This window comes from Vicugna pacos, chromosome 4, assembly GCF_048564905.1.
Source record: "Vicugna pacos chromosome 4, VicPac4, whole genome shotgun sequence".
Taxonomy (NCBI): Eukaryota; Metazoa; Chordata; class Mammalia; order Artiodactyla; family Camelidae; genus Vicugna; species Vicugna pacos.
The window spans coordinates 59,648,325-59,661,876 of NC_132990.1; the positions used below are offsets into that span (position 1 = coordinate 59,648,325).

The window sequence follows — 13,552 nt, forward strand, 5'->3', positions numbered from 1 at the left end:
AACATGAAGGAAGATCGCTGGAGACCCCAGTTTATACCTTCTAATTAGGCCATGGACAGCGCCATAGTTAGTGAATGACACAAGGTTATTAAGGTGCTTTATCCCTTCTATGGCTATGAAATAAGCCACTTTAAAATATCACCTTTTGATTTTGCATTCATGATTTTTGTGTCACTTCATTCTTTCTAGATGAAAACAAACATTTATTTCTTCACTGAGCCAATTCATGGTCTTCATTTGTGACAACAGATCCTTCTTTTGGAAGATAGGTGTTTTTTAAGACAGCTAATACGCAGTATAAAGTTTACAGTGTCAAATCAAATGGTTTTAAAAGGGTTATCTCAAAATCCCTAGGAAAGAATCAAAGAAGGTTGCATGAAAAGTGATGTCCTAGAAACGAATCTGTATCAGATGGTGCTTTAAACCTACCAGAATGCAGAAATCTTCAGAATGAAATTAGGAAATGTTTTCATGTCAATTAATTTCCTCTGATTTGCCATGTTTTAAGGGTCAAATCATATTCATTTTCTGGGATAGATATTCCACCCCTAATTGCCTCTGTTCTTGGCCAAGTGCCAGGACTTGATTTTACCAGCCTACTTGAAGGGCTAAGATTTAAAGTATTCAAAGAAAGGATGCTACTGGTCACAACTGAATTGCTCAGAGCTGGTAAACAAGAGCAGTTATGGAAAACTCTAGAAATCTATTATTCTGGAAGTCTATCAAATTGTTATTCCCAACTTGAAAGAATGAAAAAGAAATGTTTCCCTTCTTTGTCATATAAGCAGCTGAAGTTTACTTTGGACTTGTAATTGATGACTGCGATCTTTGTCATCTTTGATTGTTTACTCATTCATCCATTCAAGGGTTCACTGAGGGTTTACCATATGCAAGGTGCTGACCTTCAGTCCAAGATTAGACAGGACTAACACCACAAAAGCATCCATATTTCTGCCTTGTACACTGACTGACTGGAAGGAATTGTTAGCAGCATACACCAGTAAACAGTTTCAGGAAATCTTTGGTATATGTAAGAAAATGAACTCCAAATGTCCTAAAACTAATCATTTCATCTGGTGAGGCATGGCTGAAGATATGCTCCCTGAGTTAAATGCAGTTATTATTAAAGAAACTGGCTCTAGCTCTTCAGGTAGGCTGGTAGTTGAGCAGAGAAGGCATCCTTACTTACTAGGTCCGGTGTCCCATAGTCTATGGCAATGGGAAAAGTCCACAAATATTTCTTGAAGAGTTTCTTGATGTCTGAATAAATGCTAAAGGATATTACAGTTCACTTTGTAGGGTGATGGAAGATTTTTTTTTAATCATTAGTTTACCTTTGGCATAACTGCTTGTTTTTTGGTTTTGGTTTTGCAAAACTTCTTGAACAGTTTTAGTGGTTTTCGTTTCTATAATTTCTTTCGCTGAAATGAAGTATCTTTTTGAGCATGTGATGCCTTTAGACTGTTTATATCATTTGTCTCCTTAGCAAGCAATTCACTATTCCTGAATTCCTGGTCTCTGTAGAACCGCACATATTTTACGTGTTTCCACAGATGGGTTCTTGGGTGACATAGTCTCTGAATCCTTGCCTATCTTCAGAATAGCTTTCTTTTACTTGGATAGTTGAATGCTATGGTAGCCGGATATGGAATTCTTGAATGACACGTCTTTCCTCTCAGTAGTCTATAGATCTGATCTTACTCTGTTTTAGCTTCTAGTTTTAGAAATGGGTAGTCAGGGAGAACAGGGAGAATATTTTGGGGGTGGGTAATTAAGTTTCATTTATCTATTTTTAATGGAGGTGCTGGGGATCGAACCCAGGACCTTGTTCATGCTAGGCATACATTCTACCATTTGAGCTATACCCTCCCCCGGAAATGGGTAGTCTCATATGAGTGTAGTTATTTTTTCCTGTATGTAATTTATTCTGTCTGTCTACATAGAAACTTTTCAGATTTTCCCTTTAGTCCTATGTAACAGTGTTACTGAACTTTGCATTTGGGGCTTCACCTTGCTAGCCTGAAATCAGCCACTGTGGAAGTCAGGCTGCAGCCAGGCGATTTTTCTAAAGCAAAAAGCTGATCATGCTACTCCACTGTTTAAAACTCTCTGATGGTTTTCTCCATGTACTGCAGGGCAGAGTCCAAATTACTAAAGTTGGCATACAAGGTATTTGATGACCTAGACCTGGTATCTGCAGCCTTACCGTCAGACATTCCCCACTCAACAATCAAACTTGGTATACTTTCAGAAAAGCACTGCAACTGCTTGATCCGGGCTCTGACACATATCATTTCTCTTTTGTGGAATATCACCTCCCCTCCCCGATACCCCCCACTCCCTTCCCCTGTGCCGCACACACACATACACCTTCTGTGGGGCATCGCCTACTCACCCTTTATATTTAACTTAAAGTTACTCTAGAAAACCACCCTAGGATGCCTAAAGCCTGGACTTGGGCTGCCCCTGGCTTCACATGAACATCCTGTTCTCACCACTCTCATAACACTCTTTATATTTTATTGTAATAATCTGTTTGCTAATTGTTTCACAGTTGCATATTTTAACACAGAGACTTGTCACAGTATCCTTGAAACCTAGTAATCAATGTTCATTTAATAAATACATTAATGTTTGGATGAATGAGTGAATAAGACCCCCCTGATGTTCAGAGGAGAAGGATAAAGAGAGAAAATTATGAAACGAGAAAAAGATGATTAAAAAAAAAAAAAAGAAAGAAAGAGGGAAAAAACAGGGGACCCAAACCGATCATTTGGATACAAAGAAATTACTGATGTTACTCTAGGGAAGATGAGAGCAAATAGATCAGAAGCAGTAAACAACGAATAACAAAATAAAACTAGCCTGAAAGGAAGAAACAATTAAATCTATAAAGCAAAATTCTCCTTGAACCTCTACCAATTTTTGCATCTTGGAAATAAATCTTACTAAATCATCATGAAGTATTTTCTTACTATGCCATTAAATTCCATTTTCTGATATTATTCTAATGGAGGTATAATATTATTGCTAAAAAAAGACCCTTATATTTACTAATGAGATTGCGCTGCCAATTTCACAAATTCATTACATTCCCACCCGTGTTAAATATGGTATGAACTTCTCTGATAAAACCCAGATACAAAAACTGTCACCTCTCCCTGTCTTTTAACGATTGCTCCTACTATGTTATTGGCAGGAAGTTTAGCTCTCCAATTTAAGGCTCCCTCTCCATTCATCTTGGATTGATTTTTCAAACCTTCAAATGACTCAGTCCAAAGGAAGTCAGAGCAGCTTTCAAACTAACCATAGAGGAGCCTGGGAAGTCTGTCAACTCCACCACTGCTGTGATGCTTGATGAGAAATTCTGTCCTTGGTCCCGCACAGATGTGTTACTGCTGTGTCGATATTCTCCTAGTTTCAGGTGCCTGCTTGAGTCATGGCGGTGACCAAATTTGGTCTCCCCAGGCTTCAAGATTACATGTTTTGTAACCACTGGTACTCAAAGCATAATCACTGTGTCCACGCCTAGACTAAGTCACACATGGGCACCCCTTATAACCTCTGTTTTCACAAGTGTCCTATTTCAAATGGCTTTGGGTGTCTGCTGCAAGAAAAGTTTTCCTGATGTGTTACATTAATATAATTCCTTCTATTCAATCATTATTCTTTTACTATATTGCAGTCAATTGCTAATGTTTCATTTAGGATCTTTTAAACCTATGTTCTACAACTATGTATGCACTTTTCTTTCATGCTAACATCGCCAGGCTGTGATCCTAGTATTAAAATAACTTCCTAAAATAATCTGATTTTTCTCTTACTGGAACATATTATAAAAATGTGGAAACTGTATCCCTTCCAAGACTAAAAGAGTATAACCATAATTTTACAATGACTTAAATTTCCTAGTTGTGGCTATATTCAGATTTTCTAATTCTTCAAATTTGGTAATTAATATGTTCCTATCATTTTCCTTAAGATTTTTAGATGTAATTCCATAATTATATATTATTTCATTTTTATTAACCTTTGAACCTGTTGTTATAACTACTTTATCTTCCTAATTTTGTATGTTTGTGCCTTTCTTTTCCTCTTAAAATTCAAATGTCACTGATTGGACTACTCTATAAATATTTATAAGACCAACTATTGACTTTTTTTTTTTAATTCTATCATTTGTGGTATAGGTATTCTAACTTACTAATTTCTGCTTGTACATGGCTGTTACTTTATCACCTGTTCTCCTTTGTTTTCTGTAGTTTTTGTTTCTTTTCCAAAGTCTTAAGTCAAATGTTTAGTTCATTCGCTTTCATTCTTTTTATCTAATGGAAAGAAATAAGGCTATGAATTTATCATTGAGCACTTCTTTGGCCACATCTCATACACACAGTTAGGAAGTTATTTCATAATCTGTAAACTATGGCCACTTTGTACTGTTTGATTAAAAAATGTATTAATTTTTTTCTTTTTTTAAGATGTCCTATTGGATTTTACTTAATCTACTATTCATTGCATTCTGATCAAAGAATAGATCTGCATAATTTCTGCTTTTGAAATTTGCCGAGATTCACCTTTGTGGCCTAATGAAAAAGATCATGTCAGCCAGTACCCCACAAATACTTGAAAATTGGGTTTATTCTCTGTTTAGGGTACAAAGCTCGTTCTTCACTATTAAGATATTCTTGTTGATTGTATTATTAAAATATTCTCTATCCATGTTTTTGTCTTTACGCAAGCAACCAAAAGGACTTAAATATAATTAATGATGTTATTTTAATGGATATACCATGGACTTTGCACTTTACAGTGATGAGTAGGGCATCTTTTGGTTTCCAGCAGTAATGCAGATTTTAACTTCTTCGTATATTGTATTTACCTTTTTAACAGGAGTTTGACAGTTCAATTGTTGGATGAACTAACTTCCACTCATCTGTATCCTAATATTTTCATTTCTCATCTTCTTCCATTATTTTTATTGTTTGTAAAACAACCATAAATATGTATAAAAGCTCAGTTTTAGACAATCCTGCCTTCAAGTATAATTCCATTAACATATTTTATTTAATAATTCAATAATTTCCATGATCGTCATCAGGTCATAAACACTATGATGAGAGTAAACAACACTAGTCTAGGATACGCACTTGTCTTAGAAAAATTATTTCTTTTTCTGAGTCTCATCTTTAAAATTCTATGAATTCTATAAGCTAGATTTTCTTATAACTGGACCTCACTGGATTCTTGAAATTGGACCTCATAGATATAGAACTAGGGAGAACCTGATACATAAAAACATAGTCTTCAAATTGAATTTAGTTTACTGACTTGAATACAAGAATTGCTTCTTAACACTTAAAGAATGAATGAAAAGAATTGTTGTTTACTTACAGCATTCCCACCCATGACGTCCTCAAAGCCGAGTGTGGACTTTCCAAGTGTGGATTCCTCCTCCTCTTCCTCCTTCTCTGTGTCCCCTACATACTCCATGACTGTAATCATCTCCATCATGTCCAGCTTTGCAATATTTGTGCTGCTCACCATAACTACTCTTTATTGCTGCCGAAGACGAAAACAATGGAAAAATAAGAAAAGGTGAGAATCTAGTTAATTGCGTGTTCTAATATTTTAAAACCTTTACGTATTTAAGATCAAAACTGGGGATGGAAGGAGGAATGTATTTAACACTGCCAGTCTCCTTATGACATCCACTCCCTTGCTTTCAAATTAAGCACCCCCCCATGATCTGTACAAATGTCAATGAGTTTTGGCATTGGAGCATATCTCCTAAGGTTAGATTTTCACAGCCGTTAGAATCTAAACCACAGTTTGGAAGTGAACATCTATTTCTGCTCCACGTAAGCCCCCGCTGCCCCATTGCCACTGCCAGATTGGATAGCAACAACATTCCTGAAAAAATGAGCCTTTAGACTCCAAACCAAACCAAATTCTTCATTGCTCTAAAAAGGAAAGATCCTTGGTGAACTTAGTGTTTTGTGTTCTGTGTCCTCCTCAATACCGTGTCTCTCTAGAACCTAAGCCCAAGCTCTCACCTGGTCCTCGGGTCATTCCTGATCATACTTGTCTCACCTGCAGAGAATCAGCGGCAGTAACCCTCACCACGCTTCCTTCGGAGCTCCTGCTAGACAGACTTCACCCCAATCCCATGTACCAGAGGATGCCACTCCTTTTGAACCCCAAATTGCTCAGCCTGGAATATCCCAGGAACAACATTGAGTATGTGAGAGATATCGGAGAGGGAGCATTTGGAAGGGTCTTTCAAGCAAGGTAAAGTTGCCGGTGTAAAAACACTCTAACTATTGAAATATGTTGTGTCTGAGAAGTTACCAGACTATAACTTTGATGTCTATGAATATGTATAATAGTTATTATCAAATTAGTTCATTTCTCACATCATTAGCCTTATTTGTACAGAGTCCTGTACTTTGAATCTTAGTCACTTCCCCTTTCTGCTGGAAAACAGGGTTGTGTATATGGAAAGAATCTTTATCAAGTGTTCAAGTTAAAAGCAATTAGCACAGTTTCAATCATATTTCCTTTTCAGAAGAGAATTTGGCATACATTTTAAATCATAATTTCTTGCACGGCTTTTAGTAAGTATGTCCAGAATTCTCTTCCATTCCATGATAATTGCTATCATCTCCACTTCATGTAAAATTTATTCTGAACCAGTGTTTCCGTTTAGGAACTCAGAGTCCGAAATTTGTAGATATTAAATAGTTGTTCATGGAACGGCAAAACAGAAAAGGGAAAAAATAATGCAAAAATGTCAGAAAACAATGAGCTCATGAAAAGAGTATGAGTGTTAAGTATATTACATTTGTGGTACATTTAAAGAGTGTTTTATAACATATTTGTATTATTATATCCAGGTCTCACATCCCTGGGTATAGATTTTATTATCCCCATTTTATAGATGTAAATAAAACTGAAAAGATTTGTATAAATAAAGAAAGAAAATTTTAAAAAAAGAAAGGAGAATGTATTAAAGCCAGTGCTAGCCCATTTCATGTCTTTGTGTGGACTGAAATCAAATCCCCTCTCTGCATTGATGTGGCTCTGCAGACACACAGCTGGGCCACAGAATGTGGACATGGTTTTAATTACCAACTGTCACTCAGATCTGGGGCTCTTGGGCAGGACACAGCCTTACCTGCACTCATAGTGGCCGTGCTATGGAGGTTACATGATGAATGAAAATATCACAAATATTAACTGGGAACCAAAAATACGCAAGGCACCACTTTAGGTTCTTAGGGGATATAGAGATGAGTAAGTCATGATCCCTGCCTTCCAGGAATTTAGATTCTAGCCAGAGATTAAGAGGTTAGGATGGTAATGATAATCCCGTTGGCTCTGGACACTTTGGAATTCCCGCAATTTATAAATAATACATTTTTCAAACTTAATCTATGTTGAAAAGAACACCAGTGATTTTTATTAAGTGGAGTCAAGGAATTTTAAGTATGATCTGCCACTGGCATCCTTCTTTGGCTCTGTGGCTCAGGGAAAGCTGCATGAGCAGAGGGATGTGTGTGAATGGGGATAGTTATAATGTATACATACAGTTATAATGTATATAATGACTACGTGTAACACTGATGATCTCTGATTTCTTCCTAAATAAATGTATCTCTTAGGGCTCCCGGCTTACTTCCCTACGAACCTTTCACTATGGTGGCCGTGAAGATGCTCAAAGAAGAAGCCTCAGCAGATATGCAAGCCGACTTTCAGAGGGAGGCAGCCCTCATGGCGGAATTTGATAACCCTAACATCGTGAAACTCTTAGGTATGAAAATAGAAGGGGAGAAATGTGTTGCCTCGGAAAACAGAGGCTTGCCAAGTTTTTTTTGCCTTTATGCTGCCTTTATGTTTTTTTTCTTTCATTTCTTGATCAGGGAGAAGTCTCTGTTCCTCTCTATAGACTGTTTTCTGTATCAGGGACTAGAACATTTCATTAAATTATCTGAGTTCAAAAAATCGAGTTTTTAAAATTTCTCAAAGAAACATATGGTCATTTTATTCATTTTCTTTTATTCATTTTTAATTTTAATTTATTTTTAAATTTAATTTATATATTATATATAAGTACACTGATTACTAAAGTCCCTGGAATTAAAAACTAGCGTCCAAATAAACAAGCCAAGACAACAGTATTCTTATTTCTCTTCCTTTATGAAAGAGACTTCTAATTTTTGCCTGAAAAAAATTGGGTTAATAATCTATTTTTATGCTGTTGTGAAATTGTGACCCTCTGATCTAATCTTTCAAGTTGTCCAGTTTCCCTCTCAAAGACAGCAAGATTTTAAGATTAACAAAAGCCCACTTGGCACTAAATCTAAGTCTCTATTTATATTAACATTTTTTCCTCTCTGGAATGAACGTTATAAATTTACCTAAATGTTTTACTACAGTAAGCTGAATACCACATCTAAGATCTTGGATTGTTTTTGTCATCCCTTCCAAAGTGCATACAACAGCCTTCTTATTACCATTCTTCAGAAAGCAAGCAGAAACACAGAGCAATTGCATTACATACTCAAAGCAAACTTCCATTCATAAATCCGTTCACCAAATATTTATGGAGTATGTGCTCTGCCAGACACGTGGTAGGTGTGTGGAATTTAAAGAAGACTTAAGACATGATCTCTGTTTTCAAAGTGCTAAAATGTTGGGGACGAACCTCAAATAAATGGACGATTATAACAAGCTGATAGGTACTCTGTTAAGGGTGATGCAAGGAAAATCTGGACATGGAAGGGTCAGGTGCTGAAGCACCATGGGAGGAGTCATAAATAAGTTGGCTCTTAAAAGATAAATAGGAGATGTTTACACAAAGAAATGGGGAAAAAAAGTGGGGGAAGGGTACAGCTCAATTGGTAGAGTGCGTGCTTGGTACACATGAGATCCTAGGTTCAATCCCCAGTACTGCCATTAAAAACAAACAAATAAACCCAAGTACCTCCCCTCCAAAAAATTTTTTAAATTAAATAAATTAAAAAATAAATACATAAAATGTTTTTAAAATATAATAATTTCATGTTCAAATGGGGAATGTCTGTGTGGATACTTTAAGTGTATGGTATGAAAGAACGAACCCAGAAAACTCAGTGCCCTGGATCATTTTAAACTCACACTGAAAATAATCTGGTCATTACTGTTGATATTTTCATAAGCCTTTAACTCAACTTGCTCATTTAAGTTACGAGTTATCTACTGTGTGGCTGAAGAATTAGTTTGATAATAAATACATATATATATATCTTATATAGATAGATAGATAGATATAGATATAGTAAATGAACCTAATTACCTCCCCCGCAAAAAAAAAAAAAAAAAAAAGAGAAAGAAATGGGGTCAGAGTTTGACTACGATGCTGGGGACAGAAAACCAGGGCCCCACACTCTCTGATCCGGTCGTCTGCCTTTGCACTCCTCTTTCCGGTGTGTCACCTGAGGAACCCAACCTCTAACAGGGGGCGTTGTTTCGGTTGCAGGCGTGTGCGCGGTGGGGAAGCCCATGTGCCTGCTCTTCGAGTACATGGCCTACGGGGACCTCAACGAGTTCCTGCGCAGCATGGCCCCGCCCAGCGGGCGCAGCCTCAGCCCCGGCGACCCGGCCACCGCGGGGCCGGCCTCCAGCCCCGGGCCGCCGGCCCTGTCCTGCGCCGAGCAGCTGTGCATCGCCAGGCAGGTGGCAGCTGGCATGGCCTACCTGTCGGAGCGCAAGTTCGTCCACCGGGATTTAGCCACCAGGAACTGCCTGGTGGGGGAGAACATGGTGGTGAAGATCGCCGACTTCGGCCTGTCGAGGAACATCTACTCGGCGGACTACTACAAAGCCAATGAGAACGACGCCATCCCCATCCGCTGGATGCCGCCCGAGTCCATCTTCTACAACCGCTACACCACGGAGTCCGACGTCTGGGCCTACGGGGTGGTCCTGTGGGAGATCTTCTCCTACGGCCTGCAGCCCTACTACGGGATGGCCCACGAGGAGGTCATTTACTACGTGCGGGACGGCAACATCCTCTCCTGCCCCGAGGACTGCCCCCTGGAACTGTACAACCTCATGCGCCTGTGTTGGAGCAAGCTGCCCGCGGACAGACCCAGTTTCACCAGCATCCACCGAATTCTGGAACGCATGTGTGAGAGGGCAGAGGGAGGGGTGGGTGTGTAAGGGCGAGGGTGTGCCCGGCGGCATCTGCAGCCTCCTACCAGACTCTGCGAGCCGGAGAGTCCCACGCCAGAGGCCCGGGGAGACCCTGATAGCGAAGAAGAGCAGCACACGTGGGTACCACGCTGTTGGTTCTCAGAAAGAAAAAAAAAAAGATACGCAGAACCCACGTGGTAGATGCAAAGTGGGTGATGGGAAAGGCAGGCGAGGAAATGTGCTACACGACATAACTACTCTTCCTCGTGGGGAAAGTTTGCATTACATTTTGTCCAGGCAACATCATCCCGTTCCGTTCCTGGATTCGCTGGCAGCAGAGTAAGACTCGGCTGTATTAAATTTTAGTATGAAACACAGTGGAGAGCTTCATTTTTAATAGCGATAATTCCTGTCCATTAGGAACGTAGCGTGCCTTCCCGTAAGAAGTTTAGCTCAGGTACAGAAAACTAAAAAGAAGGAAAAACCATTTATTTTTCTGTCCACCGAAAGACCGGTGTTGGTTTTTTAAATTGAATTTCTATCTTGCGTTTCATGCATCCTTTTATATTTGTTTGTGTTCTACCGAGTTGTAGTTTATTTTATCGATAAGGGGTTTCCAAGGAATAAAATGACAAATCAGCAAGGCTGTCTTCTACTGTTCCCTTTTCCTGCCTCTGTGCCTCATTTTTAGAAGCTTTTCCTTTGGGTGCACCTATCATGAATTTAATCAGCTTATTTTATTCCTGCAGTTTTGTCTGGAAAAAAAAAACTCTTTTGTGGCTAATTAATTTACCTTTCTCTTTGAAGATTTTATGGGTACCTTTTTCTTTGCTCTCATCTTTATTTCTGCCTCTTTTCAGGACTTTCTGTTCTTTTTTGGTTATTGAGCTATTTTTTCCCCTTTTACTTAACACGTACAACAAACACCCTGGCAGAAATAATAACTTTCCAGATAACATTGTGGACTGATATGTTTACACCTTTTACAAAGTATTGCCATTTTCTCCTGTACTTGTTTTTGAAGCCATATATTTCAAAGTCGTCAGTCATTAATTTTATTGCCACAGTTTATTAAATCTCTTAAACCATGGTTTATAATATGGGATTTCACAAGATGCTCTTGTGATTCTGACTTATTTCAAACCTGATGATTTTGTGCATTGTGATTTTTTTTTCCTTCTAGAAACCAACTCGATAGGCAGTAGAATTAATATAGGGTTACTTACCAACTTCCTGCACGGCTGTTAACCTATCTCATTACATCTTACGATTCTTAAAGCAAAACAAAACAAACAGACAAAAACAATCTCTGGAACTCAGATTCCTGGTGCACACGATTTCTCGGTGGAGTCCTCACAATGTATCTTTATCTGAGGCCAATAGCAATGATCAGAGTTTATTCCTGATACAGTATGAACCCAAATTCTCCTGGAAAGCAAATAAACAGGGGAGAGAGAATAGCAGTGTATACCAGCTTGCATTAATTCTAAACGCATTGGTAGGGAGGGCATTGGAGACATGCCTAAATTTACTTTCTAAATTCTTGAAAGATTTTCACCTGTCTGCTGGAAGGCTCTCCTTGAAATCTCCAAATTCACCTGCATGCTGCAACTTTGTCATCTTCGCTGGAAAACCTGAAACTTCTTGTTCATAGTCACCCCAGGCAACCAAGACAAAAACCCAGACTTCTGCCTCTCCTTCACCCATGAAAACTCTTGTCAGTTTCACTTTCTAAACTCCTGCTCTCACCACTTCCCCTTCACTCGGACTGCCCACTGCTCAAATTCTACCGCTGTCTACTATCTCATCTTCCTCCCATTTCTGGCCAGAGCAGATTCCATAGGCCATGACAATGTGAGGATGGGCTCCCTCACAATCCTGACTTCTAAGAGTTTTCTGATTTATTAGGAAGGCAGAAGTTAGGACTGAGACCGGGAGAGGTGCTTTAGGTTAAAGTCATGATGGTAAATCCAAAATTAACACAGTCATCCAAAGGGCTACTAGATGAGGAAGGAGGTTGCAGCGTGAGTCAGAGACAGAAGGCCAAGAGTCTAGCAAAGCAGAAAATTTGGAGAGGGCCACCAGCAAGGCTGGAACCTTCCTAAGATATCCATGACACGACACGTGTGTGTGTCATCTACACTCTGCAAAGTTCAAAGACTTCCTCAGCTGACTTCGTTATAAAAGAAAGACATGGAAGTCAGGCCAATCAGAAAAGCCACTCCACAGAGAAGCAAGATCAGGACAGAATTCCTCGGAGTCGCTGCCGTGGGCTCAGTGCAGGAGGTGCCATGTCGCCCCTCAGGACAGGATCTCCATAGCCCTGTTTGTATCGTCTGCCACTTAGAGTCCTGCTCTGCTTCCCTCCTCAGTGCTAAAGAACCGCCCTTACTTTCCTGTCTCTTCCTCATGCCTCCTACAGCCTCCTTAGGCTCTGGTGTTCAAGATCTCAAAGCCAAAAAAAATCATAAAAATATAGGTAAATACACTGAGTGAATGAGTAAGTGAGAAAGCAAGTAACTATTACACAAAGCATCCAATTTTATTAAATATCTAAAGGAACTGAAAACTAAAACATCTAGAAACCCCACTATAGTAAGAGTCGTAGTAAGGCAGCACCCTTAGCTAGTATTTGTTGAACTCTTATCATGTGCATTCTAAGACCTCTAAATATATATTTTTAATTGAATATGTTAATTTAAAGCACACATCATCCTTGTGACGTCAGTACTGTCATTATGCCCATTTTTTTTTTTAGGTGAGGAAATAGGCACAGAGAGGGTGTGTAACTGGCCCGAGCACACAGAGCAGCAGAGCCTAGGTTATGACCAAAGAGGCTGAACTCTCTATCACCATACTGAGGTGCTTCAGATGATTAGAGAGGGAACAACTGAATCTTGATGATTACGTGGAGGTGGTTTGTAATTTGCATGTAGTTTCAAAGCACAGGCTATGCCCCTCATACCACCAATTTCCTATCCAAGTCTTTTCATTTCCTGGCAGAATTTTAGCCAGGAATTCCGAAAGTCCAATAGGTGGCATGTCTGTTTTTTCATTAGCTCTAGAGGCATTTTCAAGTTATGTTAAGATCAGTCTTACTTCCTTCGTATTCATCCCAAGGTTCTGTATCTCAGGAATATGGACCCATTATTTACCAGTATTGTTTTCCTTTTGTAAGTAGTTTTCCCATTTAAAAATCATTGTATACATTCAAAAAGAGAAATCGAGTGACAAACACTCCCGGAACCATTGTTGCCAAGTGTCGGGACAGGCATCGGTGAGGCGCCAACAAGTGATTCTAAGTAGTTGAATATCCAACGTGACAAGTGTTCCAGGGACCGCACGTGGCATCAAAAGCACACATTCCCTGATATCGTGA

At 39.1% G+C, this 13,552-nt stretch overlaps 1 protein-coding gene across 1 annotated transcript in view; it reads left to right on the top strand.

Moving 5' to 3' along the window:
* Positions 1 to 10,603, top strand: part of MUSK (muscle associated receptor tyrosine kinase) — an 87,158-nt gene extending 76,555 nt beyond the window's left edge. Inside the window, exons 11-14 of the mRNA XM_072958988.1 lie at positions 5,394 to 5,595; positions 6,097 to 6,288; positions 7,662 to 7,810; positions 9,518 to 10,603. Of these exons, the coding sequence (XP_072815089.1) occupies positions 5,394 to 5,595; positions 6,097 to 6,288; positions 7,662 to 7,810; positions 9,518 to 10,200 (1,226 nt within the window). The 3' untranslated portion in view covers positions 10,201 to 10,603. The remainder of the gene's footprint in view (positions 1 to 5,393; positions 5,596 to 6,096; positions 6,289 to 7,661; positions 7,811 to 9,517) is intronic.
* Positions 10,604 to 13,552: the final 2,949 nt, after the last annotated feature.